The sequence below is a fragment of the Equus asinus genome, chromosome 12, assembly GCF_041296235.1.
Source record: "Equus asinus isolate D_3611 breed Donkey chromosome 12, EquAss-T2T_v2, whole genome shotgun sequence".
Lineage (NCBI taxonomy): Eukaryota > Metazoa > Chordata > Mammalia > Perissodactyla > Equidae > Equus > Equus asinus.
This window is the reverse complement of record NC_091801.1, coordinates 48414039-48435530: the sequence shown is the minus strand read 5'-3', so window position 1 is coordinate 48435530 and position 21492 is coordinate 48414039. Positions and strand designations below refer to the sequence as shown.

At 36.0% G+C, this 21492-nt stretch overlaps 1 protein-coding gene across 3 annotated transcripts in view; it reads right to left on the bottom strand.

The window, feature by feature from the left end:
- The window catches only part of SPAG1 (sperm associated antigen 1), a 91484-nt gene that overhangs the window by 67911 nt on the left and 2081 nt on the right, over positions 1-21492 (bottom strand). The window contains exons 2-9 of one of the 3 annotated variants that reach the window (XM_044743895.2): positions 19912-20053; positions 17874-18033; positions 12009-12134; positions 9146-9210; positions 8520-8629; positions 7804-7909; positions 5061-5191; positions 1804-1910 (exon numbers count right to left, since the gene is read on the bottom strand). In XM_044743895.2, the coding sequence (XP_044599830.2) occupies positions 1804-1910; positions 5061-5191; positions 7804-7909; positions 8520-8629; positions 9146-9210; positions 12009-12134; positions 17874-18033; positions 19912-20051 (945 nt within the window). In that variant the 5' untranslated portion in view covers positions 20052-20053. Of the gene's footprint in view, positions 1-1803; positions 1911-5060; positions 5192-7803; positions 7910-8519; positions 8630-9145; positions 9211-12008; positions 12135-17873; positions 18034-19911; positions 20054-21492 lie in introns of those variants that run through there. The other 2 variants (XM_070481403.1, XM_070481404.1) reach the window with 2 other exon arrangements.

Genomic DNA, 21492 nt, shown 5'->3' with positions numbered 1-21492 from the left:
ATAAAGATTTTATTCTATATTTTCTTCTAGAACTTTTGTATTTCAGGTTTACGTTAAGGTATATGATCCATTTTGAGTTAATCTTTGCATATGGTTAAGACCAAAATGCATTTGGTTAAGGCCCAAAGTTAATACGTAATCATGAAATGTGTTGGGTAATGAAATTAAAGATAGTTTTCCTTGTTTCAAATTTTTTCTTTTAGAATATTGTTACATTAACTTTTCAATAAATAGACCATTGTAAAAAGGAAATACTATGAGGAAAAGATGTGTTCCTAAGCCGAGCCCTAAACCTAATCCCCTGAAATGCTGACTTGACTAATGCAGCTGAGACACTAGCAACATTAGCTGCCACTCAGAGGGAGTGAGACAGATAACCCAACAGGTATATGTGGAAACGGTGAAAACTTATTGTCGGAAGTAGTTCTCCATGGGTTTCTCACATTTCTGAATATACTGTGAGCAGAGGCAGTAAACAACCTTTGTTGTGGACTGTCTTTTTAAGGATGTTTGCACTGAGAACAGCCTTGGAAAACAGAGATAGTACCCTACAGAGAAGAAAGCAGGTTTGTTTGCTTTCCAGTAAAACAAAGATAATGTTTCCCTCCAGAACAGAATTTTGGGCAGATTTGCTTGTATCCTATTATAAAAGATGGAGGTTTTCTAAATTTGGGATTCTTCAACTGTGACACAAACCCACTGAGTGTGCAGCATCTATCTGGGCCACTCTGCACCACTACCATGGGATTCGGGGGCCAGGGGAACTGACATGAACTTGAAGCTTATTGGCTTGCCAGGCTGTGAGTAACAAAGTCCTTTGTGTCTATCCCAGGAGTCTTTTATTCTATATTTTCTTCTTCTGCTAGGTCACTTTGTTAATCTGCAAGTAGGGTAAAATCTCAGACCCTTCACAGTTCTTGACACTTACCTCTACTCTTTAGGCCTTAATACAGACCCCCCTAAGTGCATAACTGAGTCAGTCTACTTAGTTAGGCAGCACATGCTGTCAGTGATGCTACACTTGCCATGCACTCTTCTATGGCCATGGAGCTCGTGCCTAACCCTACCTAGGAAACTTGTATACCACTCCGCATAATAAAGTGATATTAGCTCAGAGAAGAGGATTGCCTACAACACTGCAAGAAAGAGAAAATTAGTATTAGTCCCTCTTGTATAATGTCACTTATATGTGGAATCTAAAAAAGCTAAACTCATAAAAACAAAGTAGAATGGTGGTTACCAGGGGCTAGGGGTTAGGGTCACTGAGGAGATGTTGCTTAAGGGTACAAACTTGCAACTAGCAGGTAAATAAGTCCTGGAGATCTACTGCATAGTGATTATAGTCAACTAATCAGCATATAGCGATTATAGTCAACAATATTGTATTATAAGCTTCAAAGTTTCTAAGTGACTTGATCTTAATTGTTCTTACCATAAAAAAAGAAATGAGAATTATGTGATGTGGCAGAGATGTAAGCTAATGCCATGGTGGTAATTATACTGCAATATATAAATGGATCAAATCAACATGTTGTACACCTTAAACTTACACAATGTTTTATGCCAATTATAAATAAATAAATATTTGTCCTTCAGAAGTAGGTTTATAGTTTTGGGCAATTTAAGAGTCTGCCTTCTTCCACTTCAAATAGATGTTAACATTTCAGGACATCTGAGATAAACCTACTTTTTAAAGCTGGGACCTAATCCGCAAGATCATTTATCCAGCAAGACTAATATTTTAACATAAATACAGAAATAACAAACTATAGAATTAGTTTAAGAGTCACTTTATGTTCTTACTTTGGCCAACTCATTATCAGGTTCAACAGCTAGTACTTTCCTCAAATCTTCTCCAGCCTCCTGCAGCTTGTTTTGATGTTTATATGTAGTGGCACGCCGCAGAAGAGCTGAAAAGTTACCAAAATAAAAGTTACAGTTTTTAACATATGGCATCATAGTTAGAGCATATTTTTCAAGAGGAAGAATATACGTAGCACAGAACAGGTTAGGATGCGACTGTGCAAAGTTTAACTACACCTGTTTTCATATTGTTGCACGTAGAGAAAATGACACTGAGGCAAACAGAAGAGGCTGCATCAGGCAACTGTCCCCTCCAACAACCTGGCCCCTTGGCAGCCCCAGGCCCTGACAGCTCCTCCAAGGGCTTAGAGACTCCATACCTCAACCCTTCAGAGCCACCAGGCTGTGCTACAATACTGGGAAGATTTTCACTAAACAATAACATTTGTCTCCTTATAATCATCACTAGTTTTATTTTATCACTTTATGAAAACTTAGAAAACCCTTTATTCAAAGTTAGCATATTACGGCATTTGGCTCAGAACATGGGTCATTACTGAAATCTATAGCAATCTCCAAAATGATTAGAAGGAGGTATTTCACATAGGGAACTGAGAGAATCCTGACTGTTAAGTCAGCTAGGTTTAGAAATTGAGCACTTTGGCAATTTGCATCAGATTTTTTCGTAGGTTTCAATGTATAATTTGATAATTATTTTGTACTGAAAATGAATGCCTTTCTAGTCTCATCATTATCCATTATATAATGAGAGAACTTGGTGTAATAAGTCATTATTTCAAAAATAATTACACTTGGAAATCTGAAAAGTGAGAAATTTATATCTACTATGTTTTAATATGCTATTTAAAACATAAATTTAACCAATTTGATTTTAGTCTTAGAATGAGCCATGAAAATCCAAAGGATAAATCATTTTGTCATAAATTTAATCAAAACTGTAACACTATAAGTACAAGTTTAGCTCTTACTACTACTACTCAGATTTCAGAAGGGAATGTCCATAAAGAAATATTCATGATATAACAATTATCATTTTTTTAAACTTTTTATTTTGGAAATAATTTTAGATTTATAGAAGAGTTGCAAAAATAATACAGAGAGTCTCATATACCTTCACTCAGAGTTCCCTAATGCTAACATCCTTCATAACTATGGTATTTTGTCAAAACTAAGAAATTAACATTGGTACATTTACTATTAACTAAGCTACAGGCTTTCTTTGGATTTCACCAATTTTTCCACTAATGTCCTTTGTCTGTTCCAGGACGTAATCCAAATACCACAATGCATTTAGAACAATTATGTGGGGCCGGCCCCTTGGCCAAGTGGTTAAATTCGCAACCTCTGCTTCGGCAGCCCAGGGTTTCGGGGGTTCAGATCCTGGGCGGAAATGATACTGCTCACCAGGCCATGCTAAGGCGGCATCCCACATAGCTCAACCAGAAGGCCCTACAATTATAGTATACAACTATGTACTGGGGGGTCTTCAGGAGAAGAAGAAGGAAAGAAAAGACAGCAACAGATGTTAGCTCAGGGGCCAATCTAAAAAAAAAAATAGAATAAAGAGCTCTTTCTACTTTAGGAAAAAAACCAATTATCTTTTGAGTAAAAAATAAAATTTTGAAGAGGAAGTTATTTATTCACTTAAGCAAACATACTAATGTTTTATGGCCATACTCATTACTAGATTTGGCTCTCTCAAGTTTGTTTTTTAAATAGGAAAGATTCTAGCACTTAAGAAATTACTCAAACAGGGAAAGAATGAAAATATAAGGCCATTCTAGTGGCAGAAGAGTAGCACAGTGGTTGAATGTGGGCTCTGGAGTCTGTTGTCCTGGGTTGAGTTCTGGCTCTGCCATTTCCTAGTTATGTGACCTTGGGTGAGTTGTTTAATCTTTTTATGCCTCAGTTTCCTCTTTTGTAAAATGAGTGTACTAATAACAGTATCTGCACCTCTACTGAGCTGTTGTGAAAATTAACAGAGTTAATACATGTAAAGCGCTTGGCATAGAGCCTGGCACAGTGGTGGTGTGGGCCCATCAGGAAATCATAAAATTTTACCAGGCACCTGCCTAAAGCGGGGAGCACACTCATACTCTACAATAGAGACAAAATACAGGCACAAGAGGACTTTACTGGTGAAAGGAGGGCAATCCATGGCAATGACAGTCAGGGCTGATGCACCAAGATACCCCCTCAGCACACCTATGGTTTCTGCTTATCCATGTTTGTAGGCACAAAAGGGTACAACACATGTGAAAAAAAAATTAAGAGTTTATATTTATTTGAATCCATAAATGTTTAAAGAAATTGAATGAGTCTATTATAATTTATGCTGCTCCCTCTTGGAAAGATTCTTTCTTGATAACAGAAAAGTAGTCTGACTTGCACACTTCAGGCTTGGACCACGGCAAGGTGGCACAGTCACAGAGACAGGGAATCAGGACACAGTACAGGTTTTGGTGGAAAGATGCAGTCAGTTTGGACATGTTTAATCTAAAATGTCTATGGACATCCAGGTGACAATGCCCACAAAGCAGCTGGTAGAAGATTCTAGAGCCTGGGTGTGGGCTCATTATATTATATTAATAACTATCAGAAAATCTACATTAAATTATACTTAAATATTTTTTGGATAAAAAGACACAGTTCAATAAGCCAGTAACAAAAAGATAAATACTGTCTGATTCCACTTATATGAGGTACCTAGAACAGTAAAATCATAGAGACAGAAAGTAGAATGGTGGTTGCTAGAGACTGGGCAAAGGGGAGAATAGAGAGTTGTTATTTAATGGGTACAGAGTTTCAGTTTTGCAAGATAAAAAAAGTTCTGGAGATGGACGGTAGTGATGACTGCACAACAATATGAATATATTTAATACCACTGAACTGTACATTTAAAAATGATTAAGATGGTAAATTTCATGTTATATGTATTTTACCACAATAAAAAAATTTAAAGGAAAAACAAAGCACATTCAAATGCAAGTTTGAGATATTTCTCTAAAAACACCTATACCTTTTATTCAATCTTCTTGGATTATTAGCTACTTGAGTGCAAATAATCAGGAACTTAAATTCCAAGTTAAACTGGAAATTAAAAGTAACTTTATGAAGGTAATGATTCACATAGAGAAATTCGACGTTATTTGAAATGTAAATGTAATGAGTGTCTTCACAAATGGTCTTTAACAGATCCTGCCATAAATTTAAAAGCATTCTATGACATGTTTTACCCTTTAAATTTCCAGGTTCTAACTCCAAGACCTTTTCACAATCCTGAAAAGCGCTGTTCCAGTTCTGTAGTTTGATTTCTGCTTGAGCGCGGTTATTATAGGCCACTATGGTGGGAAGCACTGATATGCTCCTATAAAAGAGACATTTATTGGCAACAAGCAGACCAGAGGCAAACATAAGATAGAGAAACTCAACTAAAGTTGTAAATAAAACAATTATAGCCTGTGTTACGGGTGGAATTGTGTCCCTCAAAATTCGTATGTTGAAGTCCTAACCCCTAGTACCTCAGAATGTGACTGTATTTGAATATAGTCTTTAAAGAGATGTTTAAGTTAAATCAGGTCGTGAGGGTGGGCCCTAATCCAATATGACTGGTGTCCTTATAAGAACAGGAGATTGGAACACAGGCAAGCACAGAGGAAAGACCACTTGAAAATACAGAAAGATAGCCACACAAGCCAAGGAGAGGGGCCTGAGAAGAAACCAACCCTGCCAACACCTTGATCTCAGACTTCTAGCCTCCAGAACCGTGAGAAAACAAACTTCTGTTGTTTAAACCACTCAGTCTGTAGCACGTTGTTACGGACGCCCAGGAAAACTAAAACTGCCTGCACCATCAAAAGTATTAAAATACAATTCCATAAACGTAATAAATCAATATTTAGACAGATGCTTAAACATCCAGTGAAGAGGTTTACAGTTGACTCTGCCTTTAGAGGAGCCATGGTATTTAAACACCCATAGATCTTCTTAAAAATCAGTTTAGTTAACATCAAATATCAAATACATTTTTTTGACTCCTTGGGGACGATTTCCTAGTACAAAAAAATGGAGCAACTGACCACACTAATATCCTTTATTAAGTTGTTATTGTGTTAACAGACACAAATAAATTGTAATCTAAAAGTAGATTTAACTCTAAGGAAGTGATCATAATTTAATCAAGGAATTTAATTGAAGGAAACAGAGAATAGTAGTAATTGAGGAATACAGATTTTAAGAGAGCAAATTTCACTACATTTAGTGTATGGATGCAAAATAATTAAGGAAAAGAAGAACTTAACTAAGTTCTTTCAGTTCTACCTTGCTGTTTCTTAAAAAGTTGATTTGGAATGCAGTGAAATAATGCATTCCTAGAGATAGGAAAAATAATGGTATCAGTGCATTGAATTTTGTAAATCCAGAAGAAGATGAAATGGAAAAGTCACAAAAAGTGTCAATTTACTAAGATCATTAAAGATGAATATAAAGAAATTACATGGTTGGGTAGAGACTAAACGTGGAAAATGCATGTAAGAAGAAATAACACAAGTACCTGACAATACTTCCCACATGCCAGGCACTCAACGCTAAACTCATTTAATCCTCATTACAATTTGGAGGAGGTATTACTGCTCTTCCCATTCTACAGAGGAGAAAATGGATGCAACAGAAAGGTTAAGTAACATGCCCAAGGCCACAAGCTAGTAAATGGTTGAGTCAGGATTCAAACAGGCTGCCTTTCAGCATGCTTTAATCCTCACAGCTGCTCTGAGGTAGGCACTGTAATAGCCTCATCACATTAAGAAAGCTGAGTTGAGAGAGATGAAGAATCTGTTCCAGGTCAGAAAGTCTGAGTTCCCTTAACCATTATGCTATGCTGCTTTAATTCTTCACCTCTATCATTTCTTGAAAGAAGACAAGAAAAATTTTGTTCCCTGTGATAGACAAGAGATTCTTTACTGGTAGAAATCTACAAGAAGAGAGAGAAGGATATCAGAGCTGACATCCACCTGCCTGAATAGGGGAATCTGTACTGAATGAATGATACATTGATATCCTCTTTACCTTGTATGTTCACTTAAATAGTTGAGGTAAACTTCTTTAGAGATGCAAACAACATTGAAAAAAATTGGTGGAAGGAAGATTGTACAGACTTTAGTTCTAAAATTAGTGGTTCTATAAGCACAGTTTGTCTATAATAATATTTTAGGAAATTAGTCTACTTTTCATATACTGTAAGAGCTTCAAAAGTTCATACAAGTACTTACTGAACATCTACCATGAACCAGGTACTTTGCTGGGCCTTGGAGATACAATGGTATAAAAAATCTAACAGGTAGGCTCTGCTCTTACAGAGCTTACAGTCTAGTTAGCATCAGATCACACAAACTTAAACTGTAACTCCAACAAATACTATAAAGAAGAAATAAGATTGCTAGAAGAGCCTATAAATTGGAGGTGGGGGGTATGGAATGGGTGGAGATTTAACCTGGTCTGGGAAGTAAAGGAAGACTTGTCCAAAGAAGTGAGGCAAGGGCTGAGATCTGAAGGATAAATTAGAGTTAACTAGATAATGAGAAGAGGGAAGAGTATCCTAGACAGAGGACCCAGCATATGCAAAGGTCCTGGGGTGGAAGGTAGCACCATGTACTAAGATTAGATCCAGGCAATCTGACCACAGAACTTGAGTTCTTAACCTCTATGCTATATGGACTTTCTGTCAAGTTCTATCCTATTTTCTCTGTAAAATAGGAAAGTCGGGACCTTTGTCAAAAGTGGGAGTTGGTGGGAGCTTAGAGGTCTCAGAAAAGTATTGAAAAAACAAGGCAGACACAAGTGAATTTATGATAAACCACAAGTACAATATCTTGAGTGATTCTGACACAGACTTTTTAGCTTATTTATATCATTTCAACAATTAAATTTAAACATTATCATTTTTTTAAATGTTAAGTTAAACCACAGCAAAAATCTGCTCACCTAGTATAATACATCACAGCTTCTTCATAATCTCCTGAGTTGAAAGCTTCATTTCCTTTTTCCTTTTCACGGGTAGCAAGAAAATCCTTCTCCTTCTCAGTTAGACCTAGAAATAAATGTTACCTGCTGTAAGTAAACATATAATTTTAAGAATTTTTTAAAAATTAAATTCCAAGAATGATTATTTTAACAGAAGCAGAAAACTGTAAAATAAATAAAAGAAAATAAAAGGTTTTCCAAGTTTAAGAATGTTTCTTTTTTTTAATCATTCATAATTTTTGAAGGTTTAGGTTTTTTGATTGGTTTTGTTTCACTTTAAAGGTGCTATATGCCTATGGACTTCAAAAGAAAACAAAGTGTTCCAGTTTTTTGTTTTGAGGGAACAATTTTTAAAAATTTGAGGGATTTGGAGGAAAAAGAGGATTTGAGAAAAGGAATAGGAAATAAATGAATTACAGTAAAAAAATAGGTTTAAATTTTTAAGTCTTGCTAAATTTAAGCAGTATAACTGTTACTTATATAAAATTAAGTAGTTAAAGGACAGAACTGAATTTGTTAGAGGTGGTCAACTCTAGGAGAAAATCCATAAACTTTTAATGGAAATCTGCAACACTTAAAGAAAATGTCTTTTCTTTGAATGTCTTCCCATTTGAAAGCTTCTATTATAATTCAAAAATTTCAAGACTACTAAATTATTCTTATTTTTCCCCAATTACCTGCTGTGTCTATTCTTGTCTCAATTTTAGACAAATGTGACTTGTTGTTTACTACAGTTTTTCCTTTGTAATCCTCATCAATTTTTGAACACTCCTTTTCCACGTCAAATCTTAAATGAAAGAATAATAAAAACTGAAAAAAGTACAATACAAGTAAGAAAATAAAATTTATTATTGACATTCTTGTATTTGTATCACTGTGCCTTTAGAGACATATTCCAAAAACGCATAATAGGTTTGTATTACAAGTTATCTGTATTCTTTCTTAGAAACCATGCAATTTATCAAAGACTTAAATATTAATTAGACCTAAACCGTTTAGAACTTTGTAATTAAAATTATGACAAATTTCTCTCAATTTAAAATATTTGTTCTTTTTTATTTTGGATGGGTATAAAAATTACATTAGTTATTTTAGGTTGCTCTTATAAACAAAAGGGTACAGTTGATTTTTATTTAATGAAAAATCAAGATCGAAAGTACTTAGACTGGATACTCCTAGTACTCTACTGAAGTAACTTGGTACTCGATATGTTCAGGTTTATAATAATTAAGAAGTTATTACAGTATTTTATGTTAGAGAATTATTCATTGACAAATTTTATATAAAGAAATATAAAACATACTTATCCCACTCTGCATAATCTCTTGGAATTTTCTTTTTTGCTGGCCTACTTTTGGAATATATTTCCTGAAAGAATAAAATCATATTTTATGAGACATATAAGATTAGCAGGTTTTACTATAAATGCAATGTAAACTATTGGATTAAGATATATGAATTGAATGGATAAGAAACATAGGTACTTGAAGTTATGACAACTCCAGTATTATAATTATTAACATAATAATACACAGCAGGTTAAAAAAGGATTTTAAATTTGTAGTTAATTCTGGGAGCAATTTACAGGTCTTTAAGTACATACACAAAACTTAAAAATTCCCATGTATGAAATATGATTATTTGTGATTTTCTTAAAATAAAGTACTAAACTCATTCATTCTTTTAAAACTTAGGCACTGAAGAAATAAGAATAACTACTTTGCTGTATTAGCGCTGTTTTGTTTGCAATGGCAGACACCGAACTTGGACTAATTCTACTAAAAAAAAATAAATTATTGGCTTATGTAACCAAACTGATGAAAGTGCAAGGGTGTTGCCAGACAAAGGATTCACATGCCCTCTCTCTCCAGCTCTCCGGCTCTCCCACTGTCCCTAGTCACTGCTTCTCAACGCCCACTGACTTTGTTTCCCCTGCTGGGTACTTGCTTTTTCCATGTGGTAGGAAACATGGCCACAAGCAGTCTGGGATTATAACCTCACAGGCCTCCCAATCAGAAGGGAAAAGAAGAGGTACTCTTCTTTCCATCTTTAGTTATGATATCCCAGGGAAGAACTCTGATTGGCTAGCTTGGGTCATGCACCTGTCCCTGATCAAGCACTAGCTTGGTGCTATTAAGTGGCCCAACCTAGGTCACATGCCCACTGCAAGCACCAGAAGGGAATGGGAGGAAAGCAAACAATAGACATTATGCTCACAAACAGTTTCTCAAATAGTTTCTTAAAAGTTAGTCATAACCTGAAACCATTTTGAATGGGTTGTTTAACCATGCACAATTTTGTAACATAGTGCATTGGTCATTTGGAGCTATGTGGATCTTCCAAATATTCGTACATTTCATTATACAATTAAAAATAATATCTGTTAATATCTTCTTAGAGCTCATGATAAAAGTCTTCAACTACCCCCGTTAAGGGGAAATTTTGTTACAAGCAGGTATTCAAGAGCCACAAAAAAATATGAAATAGTCTAAATTGCACTTGAAAGCACAGATTTTATCACTCGTTGTTGGTAGTTTTCCTTAAAGTGACAAGCCCACTTTGTTCATTTTCAACACAGTCTGCCAAAAGTCCAGGTTTGAATAACCATAGTTTGTCTGTCAGTCACTCTTTCAATTAAAAAATTGTTCCAGAAAAAAGCAGCTACTTAAGCTGGCGACTCAATCGCACAAGTGCTTTTCTTGAGATAACCTTCATATTTCACCGCACAGCAAAGTGCTTTCCGTATACTTCTCATTTTGTTAAACAGAATATTAAAAAGATGTGTCCTCAAGATTCAAGATTTAACAAAATAAGTTTTACTGTTTCATCACAGACATTTTTAAGTCAAATTGGAATTTTTTACTCTGTGTGTAGTAGTGGAGAAAACAACGATTACTAATACAGTGTGGCACCACTGCCTTGATTTGTGCTAAGGCACCAGAAGTTTTACCCTCAGTGCAAATGTCAACACAGTGAAAAAGACAAAGCATTATCATTATTTTTTAAAATAGCACTGACTTTCTGGACCCCCTAGAAAGATCTCTGGGACAACCTGGGTCCATGGCCATACTCTGAGAACCACTATATCACTAGTCTGCCTACTCAATGTACTATACGCTCTTTGAGGGCAGAAACCAATTATTGATTGTTATATTTTCAGGGCACGACTTAGCACATAATGGGTATTCAATAAATACAAATTCATTGATTACAGACAGTGGCATCCTTACCATATTACTGTGTACCTCAGCTACCTGAGTAATTCCTAACAGGGAGTAAAAAGATCCAGGAAGGTAAATTATCAAAGAGCAGAGTAATGAAGGGCTATGGATGTTTTTTAAATAAAAATGAGGATTCAAAGAAGAGATGAGAATAACAAGAATGATTTAACCCAGAATAAGAGACAAGTAGCCATCCTTTCTGAAATGACAGGAATAAAAGAAAAAAAGTAGGGCAGAGGGAATAGAATGTGTGATCCACGTGAAAGCCCAGAGACTCCCAATGCCCAGGAGACAAGGGCTAGACCTCAATATCAGGGTCAGGTGGATGCCTAGAAGCTCCGTTTCAACTTGAAGTTAAGTAAAATGGAGCTGGAACTCCAACAGGCCCCTTCTTTATAGAACCCATGGGTTAAAAAAGGAGAGGTCTACATGACAAAACAGGGATCAGCTACAGAGAAACAATCATAAAGGGCTGAGGAAAAGGGAAAAAAACATGCATTAAACAGAGGTGTGTCATCTATAACTGCTTGAAAGTATCTGTTGAATGCTTTAAATTCATAGTTAATTACGTAATAAACTATTTCCTCTTTACCTCTACTGGATGTATAAAATTATTCCCTGAAATTCTCACACACTGATTTGGATCTTAAGTGTTCACCAACACTGGTCAGAGTAGAAGAGACAAAATAACAAAAGAAAAAATGAGGAAAGGTAGTAAACCCAAGACGCAAATCTTCCAAGTAAAATGCTGTTTCATTTTCATCTCCAAGTGAGGAAATACAGTGTACTCAAGAAGGTAACAGCACATAGTCAGCTGAAAAAAATCTCTAACTCTCCAAGAGCACATCAGACTGTGGCTACTCTGATTAAACTGCGTTAACTCCCTAATAAACAACAGCCGCCACCTCCTCCCCGGCCACCCATAACCCCCACCCAACAGCCTACCTTACTAACGTGAAGATGGCTGTTTGAACCACGAACTGGAGGCAAATTACCTTCCATTGCTGGAGATGTTTCAATTTCAGGAAAATGCATCTGATTTTCTTCTTTTTTAATTTCTAATACCCAACTCTGAGAAGAAGGGAGAAAAAAGAAAGTAAACACACAGTTTGAAATAATTAACCAGGCATTAGAAAAGACTACACATCATCGTAATTCCCTATGGGTCAATTTTTTAGGTGACAATTTGGTCATGCCATTCTATCTGGAATGCCCTTCCTTCTATTTTTTTTTAAATTGTGGTAAAATACACATAACAAAGTGTATCATTTTAACCACTTTTAAGTGTACAGGTCAGTATGTATATTCATATGTTGTTGTCCTTCCAACTTTTATTTATCTTGCAAGATCTTACTCCTCATCCCTTCCAGCAAGCTTTCGCTGAACTTCTCAGTGGGGCTAGAAGTGCTCCTCCTCCGTGTATTAGCATGAAGATTTAAAATCACCTATTTACTGTTCATGTTGCTCAACATACTGTAAGTTCCCTGAGGGCGAGCCTATGTCTTAATCTCACCTTTGTGATTCAAGAACCTAAAACAGTGTCTGGCATATAAGAGTTCACAGTAATGTTTATTACACTGAATTGTCACAGGTTCCAGGAAAAAACTGAGTAAGAGATTTCTTTCCTATCTGTGAAATTCCATTATTTATTATTCAGCGAATCTATAGTGAGGGTCTAATATTTGTCAGACACTCTTAGAAAAGGCACTGGGATACAGCAATAAACTGTATTATCTGTCCTATCTGTATAGGAAGCAGGGAGGATGAAAAGGAGGCAAACAGGGGAAACAGGAGGAGAGAAAGAAAAACATAAGGGAAGAAAGGTAAAAGAGAAGAGGAGGAGTTATAGAGGAAGAAAGGGAGTAGAGAGAAGGGTAACAAGGAAGAAGAGGCAAGGAGAGGATGAAAGAAAGAGAGATGAGAAGGAGACTAACTCAAGAAGTGACTGGGAAAGGAGATACAATGGGGGAAAAAGCAGGCTCTGCAGCTAGAACTGAAAATAAAGCTGAAGAATTCTGGATATAAACTGCCACCTTAACTTGTAGACTAATTACCAGACTTCCACATGCAAGTCAATAAAATGGTAAAATGAGAAAGCTCAAAGTTTCAAAAAATTCAGTATTCTGAGTTAGAGAATACAAATACCTCAAAGTTGTTTTCAAGTGTATTATTCACCCCAGTAAAATATCCTGAATAAAATAAAATAAAATACAACGAACTGTTTCTCTAGAGTCTGTTTAAAAACACTTTCTTTCTTTTTTTTCTTCTTCTCCCCAAAGCCCCCTGGTACATAGTTGTATATTCTAGTTCTTCTAGTTCTGCTATGTGGGATGTCACCTCAGCATGGCTTGATGAGCGGTGCTAGGTCCCCACCCAGGATCCAAACCGGTGAAACCCCAGGCTGCCGAAGTAGAGCACACGAACTTAACCACTCAGCCATGGGATTGGCCCCTAAAAACATTCTTTCTTTCTTTTTTTTGTTTGAGGAAGATTAGCCCTGGGCTAACATCTGCCGCTAATCTTCCTCTTTTTGCTGAGGAAGACTGGCCCTGACTAATATCCATGCCCATCTTTCTCTATTTTATGTGGGATGCCCGCCACAGAAAGACTTGACAAGCGGCGCATAGGTCCGCACCCGGGATCCAAACCAGCAAACCCTGGGTCACCGAAGCAGAATGTGCAAACTTAAACTTCTGTGCCACCGGGCTGGCCCCAAAAACATTATTTCTTAAGCAAAACGAAACAACAAAGGAACTTTGAGAAAATACAGGTAAATTTATAACTGGTAGAGAGAAAGCTTTCCCAAGTATAAAAGCAAGAGAAGATCCTGAAAGATAAAATCAAGAGGCATGATTATATAAAATTTTTTTAAATGAATAAACATGAAAAACACTATATACAAAATTTTAAAGGCAAATAACAAACTGAAGAAAAATTTAGACTATATAGGATAGAACTCTTACAAATAAATAAGAGACATATCAATAGAAAAATTAATAAAGGGACATCTCCTCTTGGCCCTGATGGAGTAACAGGAACTGGATTTACCCTCCTGCCTAAACTCTAGAAAACTGGATAAAATATATGCAACAATGGTTTTCAGACACTAGGCAACAGGTAGCACAGGACGATGACCCTTGAAAGAAGAGAAACAAATGAGGTAAGTCTTGCATTTGCCCCAAGTTACTACCTGGAATTTCCAGGCTACAGTGTAGGGAAAGGAAACCCAAACAGCCATGTGGTCCCACTGACTTCAGAAGAACAGAGTTCAGGCTTCAGGGAGGCCAAGACTGCAAAGATTTGGGGTGCAAAACATCCAAGAGGAAAGAGACAGAGCTCTAAAGATAACCTGAATAGATCTATACCTGTTAAAGAAATTGAATTCACAGTTAAAACCTTTCCTATAAAGAAAACTTGAGGCCCAGATGACATTAACGGTCAATTCCAGAAAACATTTAAGGAAGACATAATACCAATTATACACAAATTTTCTAGAAAACAGAAGAGGAGAGAACACTTCCCAACTCATTCTATCAGGCCAGCATTACCCTGCCATGAAAACCAGACAATGACATTACAAGAGAACTACAGACTAATCTCTCTCATGATCAGAGACACAAAAATCCTTCATAGAATTTTAGCAAATTAAATCCAGCGATATATAAAAAAGATACAGCATGACCAAGTAGGGTTTATCCTGGAATGCAAAGTTGGTATAACATCAAAAACAGTATACATAATTTACCTACTTAACAGACTACACAGAAAATCTTATATTTTTCTTTTTTTCTTTTTTTTATTGAGTTATTGATAGGTTACAATCTTGTGAAATTTCAGTTGTACATTAATGTTTGTCAGTCATATTGTAGGTGCACCATTTCACCCTTTGTGTCCACCCCCCACCCCACCTTTCCCCTGGTATCCACTATATATTTTTCTTAATAAGTGCAAGAAAAGCATTTCATAAAATTTGACACCCATTCACGATAAAAATTCTCATCAAACAAGGAATAGAAGGGACCTTACTCAACCTGATAAAGGGCCATCTACATACAATCTAAAGCTACCATTATACTTAATGGCGAAAGGCCGAATGATTTCCCCCTAATATTGGGAATAAGATAAGGATATGTACTCTCACCACTTCTGTTCAACATTGTACTAGAGGTCCAAGCCCGCGCAATAAGGTAAGTAAAAGAAATAAAAAGCAGCTAGACTGGAAAAGAAGTTAATCTTTTGTTATTCACAGATGGCACAATCTTGCATATAGAAAATCCACAGAATCAACAAAAAAGCTACAAGAACTAATTTGTAATTTTAACAAGATCACAGGACACAAAGTCAATATAAAAAATCGATTAAATAACTATAAACTTGCAATGTACAAATTACTATTAAAATTCCACTGCTAAGAGGTGTCTCGATTAGTCAAACTTATAGAAACAGAAAGTAGAATGGTGGTTGCCAGGGCTGATGGGAGAGGGAAATGGAGAATTATTTAATGGGTACAGAGTTTCGGTTCTGCAAGATGAAAAAGTTCTAGAGATTGGTTGCACAACAACGTGAAGATACTTAACACTAATGAACTGTACACTTAAAAATGGTTAAGATGGTAAATTTTACATGATATGTATTTTACCAGACCAAAAAACCCCCAGAAAATTATATAATTAGAATGACTTAGAATGAAGGAAAAAACTGAAATTAAAAGACATTAACTTTTACAACAGCACGAAATATACGAAATACTTAGGAATAAATTTAGCAAAAAATACGCAAGAACTATACACTGAAAACTACAAGACACTGCCACAAAAAATTAAAGAAGACTTAAATGAACAGAGAAATATATGATGTTCATGGATCAGAAATTCCAATATTGTTTAGATGTCAGTTCTTCCAAAATCGATCCACAAATTCAACACAATCCCAATGCGAATACAAGCAAGTTATTTTGCAGAAATTGGTAAGCAAAGGACCTAGAATAGCTAAAACAACCTCGAAAAAGAAGAAGAAAGTTGGAGGACTCACAGTCTCTGATTTCAAGACTTTCTGGAATCAAGACAATGAGGTACTGGAGAAAAGACAGACGTTTTAGGTTAATGACACAGAATGGAGAGAGTCCAGAAATAGATCCACACATACACAGGTCAATTGATTTTTGATGATGGTATTGAGAAGTTCAAAGTAGAAACGATAATCTTTCATTAAACAGTGTTTGAACACTTGGATATCCGTACTGTGTGTGTATGCAAAAATTAAAACAGATTATAGAACTAAATTTAAGAATTAAAACTATAAACTTTCTAGAAGAATCATAGGATAAAACTTAGGAATCTTGGATTAGACAAAGATTTCTTAAAAAGGACAAAAAAGAATAAACTATAAAAGAAAAATTGATTTCATCAAAATGAAAAACTTTTGTTCTTTCAAAGACACTGTTAAAAAAATGAAAAGGCAAGCCACAGAATATCAGAAAATATTTGCAAAAGATGTATTTAATGAAAGACATGTATTTTAAAACTCAGTAAGAACACAAACAACCCAATTTTCTTAAATGGGCAAAGGATTTTGGAGATTCTTCACAAAAGAAGATATATGGATGGCAAATAAGCACAAGAAAAGACACTGGACATCATTAGTCATGAGAGAAATGGAAATTAAAACCACAATGAGATACCACTACAAACCTAACAGAATAACTAAAATTAACAAAACTGACAATACTAAGTGCTAACCAGGATGCAGGGCAACTGGAACTTTTATCCATTACTGGCAGGATTGCCACTGTGGAAAACATTTTGGCATTTGTTCATCAACTAGTAAGTGGACGTACAATCTGTGAGATATCTATACGATTTAATACTACTCAGCAATGAAAGGAAATGAACTATGGACATGCAATAAGATAGATAAATATAAAAAGCATTATGCTAAGTGAAAGAAGCCAGACACAAAAGGCAACATATTGTATGATTACATGAAAGTCTACTAAAGGCAAATCTAGAATGATATAAAGCAGTTCAGTGGTTGCCAGGAGCCAGGGTGTGGGGTCAGCATTGACTGCAAAGGGGCACAAGGAAACTTTTAAGGGTAACAGAAATGTTCTATAGCATACACATTTGTCAAAACTCAGCAAAATGTATACCATAAAACTGCTAATTTTTATTGAATGCCAATTCAATAAAGCTTATTAAAAGAAATCAGTAAACAGGCCATTAACAAAAGAAGAAATTCAAGTGACAGATAGATGAAAAAATTTAACTTTGCTAGTAATCAAACAATAAACTATTATCATTGTCTCAATTATTTAATTGATTAAAAAATGTAAAAAATGACTACAGTATCCAGTGAAGAGTACCTGAAATGGGCATTCTTACACACTGCTGGTAGAAGAGAACAAAGATATGACTTTTCTGAGAACATGGAAATGTTTTAAAAGCCTTAACAATATTCAGATCCTTTGATCAAGCAATTTGAATTCTAATAATTTATCCTGAGGAAATAACAAGGGTGATACAAAAAAATTATAAACATGTTTATATAGCACTATTTATAGGAGCTGATTGAATTATGTTTCTTTCATAGGACAGAATATTATTCAGTCATTTAAAATACACACGTGTGTGTGTGTGCACTCACAAACACACACATTCACAATATTCTCCTGGGTGTAAGAAGCAAGCAATACTACTTAAGTAATCACACTAAAACCCCTTTACTGACAAAAAAGAAGCCTAGGATCTTGGATAAGTGAAGTAGACGTATATACAACATGACAATGTCACAAAAACTGGTGTTATTCGATACCTTTATATCACCGTTAATTTTTTCCCATTCTTCTGCTGTAAAACTGGATGCTGTGGCTGCAGGCTTATCTTTCCTCAAAGCTCTACTTTCAGGCGCCAAGCCTCTAAGGCGCTTTTCACAAAATTCGGTAAGTTCAGGATAATATCCTTCCTCACCAGACCTTTAAAAAAATTCAGAATTTTAGAGTTAGCACTTTATTTAGAGGTCATCTGGACCAGTGTTCTGCAAGCTGGGTTCCGTGGAGCCCAGGGTTTTCGCAGAGATTTCAGGGACTGCCCGGCACAAGGATGGAGGCTGGGCTGCTGGTTTCCCACTCACCATCCCCAACCAGCACAACCTCCATTTTTACCTGTTAATCTATGAAGTGATGCAATGAAGGAACAAAAGGAGCTCTGAAGACACCAATTTTCATTACACACTTTAAAAGTTGAACAAACAACATTTTCTCTCCTCTTTAACACACACGTTCATTTTGTACATACGGTAATTTTAAACTTATAACTGGAAATTCAATATTAGAGACAGGCAGAAAGTGAGACTTGGCACTTCCTTTCTAAGGAGGAATTCACAGCTCAATTTTTTTCCCAAAGGGATAGGAAGAAAATGGCAGAGGAACAGTTTAGAACAATACGTCTCTAAATTCAACTGCTCAAGGAACAGAATTCCGTCCTTAGAGACTTAGATGGACACATTTGTTCTTTTTTAATTTGTTTTTTTGAGGAAAATCAATCTTCTCCCCCCTCTTATAAATGTTTAGTTTTAAATTTTTAGAAAAATAGAAATAAATACCATTTTCAAATTAAATTTTAAAAAATAACTCTAAGTCAATGCAATATAATCTAACTAGGCTTTTGAGAGAACTTCTTAGAACCAACAGTATCACTATGGCTTTCAAACTTTTCCATCCTGTACACTTCTCATTTTCTTTATCAGTCCTTGACCAAATAGAAACGAAAATGTTCTTATACTCCTGAGAAAAATAAAAGGGAAAACAATATGATATGCTGCTTAGCTTTCCATTTTAGAAATGATAAAGTTATTACATCAACTCTGGCTGGGGACAAGCAGGGATACGTAGGGAGGACAGGAGGTTGAAGGTGATGAGAGAGAAAAAGGAAAGGACACAGTGACAAGGACAAGGGTCAGAGGGAAGAAAAGAAGAACTACCACTGAGCAGAAGGAATACTACTGATGTCCTGAAAAGGAGCAGTCTGTGCTTCTGCAATGTTAGGCTACTCACCAAATGAAAACTCCTCAGGAAATCCAAAATGGGTGGCACAGGGTGGTATGCGACAGGGCGGTGTTTCCTGTTGTGAGTTCCCTAGACCACTTGCATGTCAATCAGGCAGTGTGCTTGTTAAAAACACATGTTCCTGGGCTCCACTCCAGATTTCCTAAACTGGAATCTCCGGGTATGGGGCCCTCAAATTTGTATTTTTAACAACCATAAGTTTTAGGGATTAATAAGAATATTAGATTATAAAAAAAATTCTTTAAATTGCATATGCTTTACCCTAATGTATATTAGAGTTTGCCAATCATGGTCACGGGGCTCTCACCCGGAGAAGGCCCTGATTTCCTGCCTTCTGGTCCTACCTCCTGGCCTTCCCACCATCCTCCGTGTGACCAGCTCCCAGTGAGTCACCCACATTTTCTGCCAGATGGTATAAAGTGGGAGAGTGTCAAAAACTTTATCAGCGTAAGCTGTTGAGCTAATCTTACCTCCTAATGGCTGCTTTACCTTTTCCCAATAAAGCTACTTTCTTTTCCTAGAAAATGTGGAGGAAGCAAGAAAAATGCCCTCTTGGATACTAATTAGCCTAAGTCTCATGCTGGAAGTAGACCTAGCCAGAGCCCTCCCAACTAACCACAGAATCAAAAGCACTATTTTGGAACCTAACATGGACAAAAACCAACAATCTCAATATTTGAAAATTTGCTCCAAATGTGCTATTTGTAATGTAGCTTTGACTTTTAGAAGTCAACAACATAATTAACACCGGCATACTGAAACATGAGATGATTTTTAAATGCTTACCTAAGCACACAAAGAATTTTTTCCAAGTGTTTAACATCTGAACATTTTTCAATATACTTGAAATCCAAATGTTCAACAGGAATTTTAAATGTTTTTGTTGTTCCAAAGCCCCACAATGACGGATAATCTTTGGCAGTCATGGCTGAAATGTAGTACAGGAAAACAGTTATTAATCTAATATAGATATATAGTAATACTCAATTTGGATAGTCTAGGCACTTCTGTAATATTTATTTTTCATTTTGATAGAAAATATGAGGGAGTGTTTCTTCCAAGGAGGAAGGCTACTTTCAAATTATCTCTCCTTGATAACAACAGTTAACATTCATAGAGCTAAATTACTATGTACCATACACGGATTATGTTACTTAATCTTCACTAAAGCAAGGATGGAATACAATGACAAAGTAGGTTTTGATGCCGTAGAGGAGGGAAAAAAACTTTTCCTCTACCCATTTAGGTTCAGTATCTGAGGCCTGTGAATTAAACTGGCAAAAGACAGCCTAACAAGAGAAAAGGTTTATGTTATATGCACACGGGAGCTTCACAGAAAAGTGAAAACCCAAAGAAACTGTTAGGCTGGGAATCTACATATCATTTTAACAGAGGGTGATAAATTGTAAAGTGATGAGACAAAGGAAAATGGGTTTTGGTTTCTAGGAGAAGGTAAATATATGGGAAAAACTAATGGAAGATAAGGGTTATTTGTGTAAGATTTGTTTATGCAGACTCAGCTCGGTGCTGACTGTCCATCTACTGTGATAAGGGTGGTTCTCCTCCTATTGCGGGAGAGGGGAGGAGGGGACACCTTCATAAGTGGAAATTCATGCCCTGCTTTTAGGCAGAAAGGGAGAGGGCAGAGAGTTCTTCTTGTGTCTGCTGTTTCTTAATTGCCTTCAGCTCAAAATAATCCTTATGCCAAATGGCCTATTTGGAGGTGGCATATTCAGATTCCCTTTAGTGCTCAAACTGCTTTTTAAGATATCTTTTAATGTTGATTTGAACGACCTTCATCTACTTTAGTTGTTAAGTTAACATCTCAATCATCCTTTGTGATTCAGCACAAACATAAATCACACCTTTCTGCAACTCTCCTTAGCATCACCCTCTTCCCATTCCCTGCCTCCTACTCCCATCAACGAACAGCTCCCAGATCTGTGTTCCAACAGCATTTTGTACATACCTCTCTCATAGCATATAGCACATACTCTAATTATGTTTCTTTGTCTTCTCTTCTGGATTGTGAGAGATCTTACTTTATTCATCTTCATATATTCAGGACTAACACAATAAGTAGTACCTTATACCCCTTAAGAAACACCTGCTGAATTGGGAATAAGGCAGCCTTGGACAGTTTTACTCTAATGATACTGATACACTGCTAATAATGATGATGATAATCACAGCAACAAATACATAACTCTTCATGTGTGCTGGGCGCCACTGTCAGTACTTTACATATATTACCTCATTTAACCCTTCAACTACTCTATCAGGTAGGTTTTATTTTAAGTAGAGAGCTTACGGCTTATGTTAAATGTTAAAACAGTTAACATTTACAGAGCTAAATTACTATGTGCC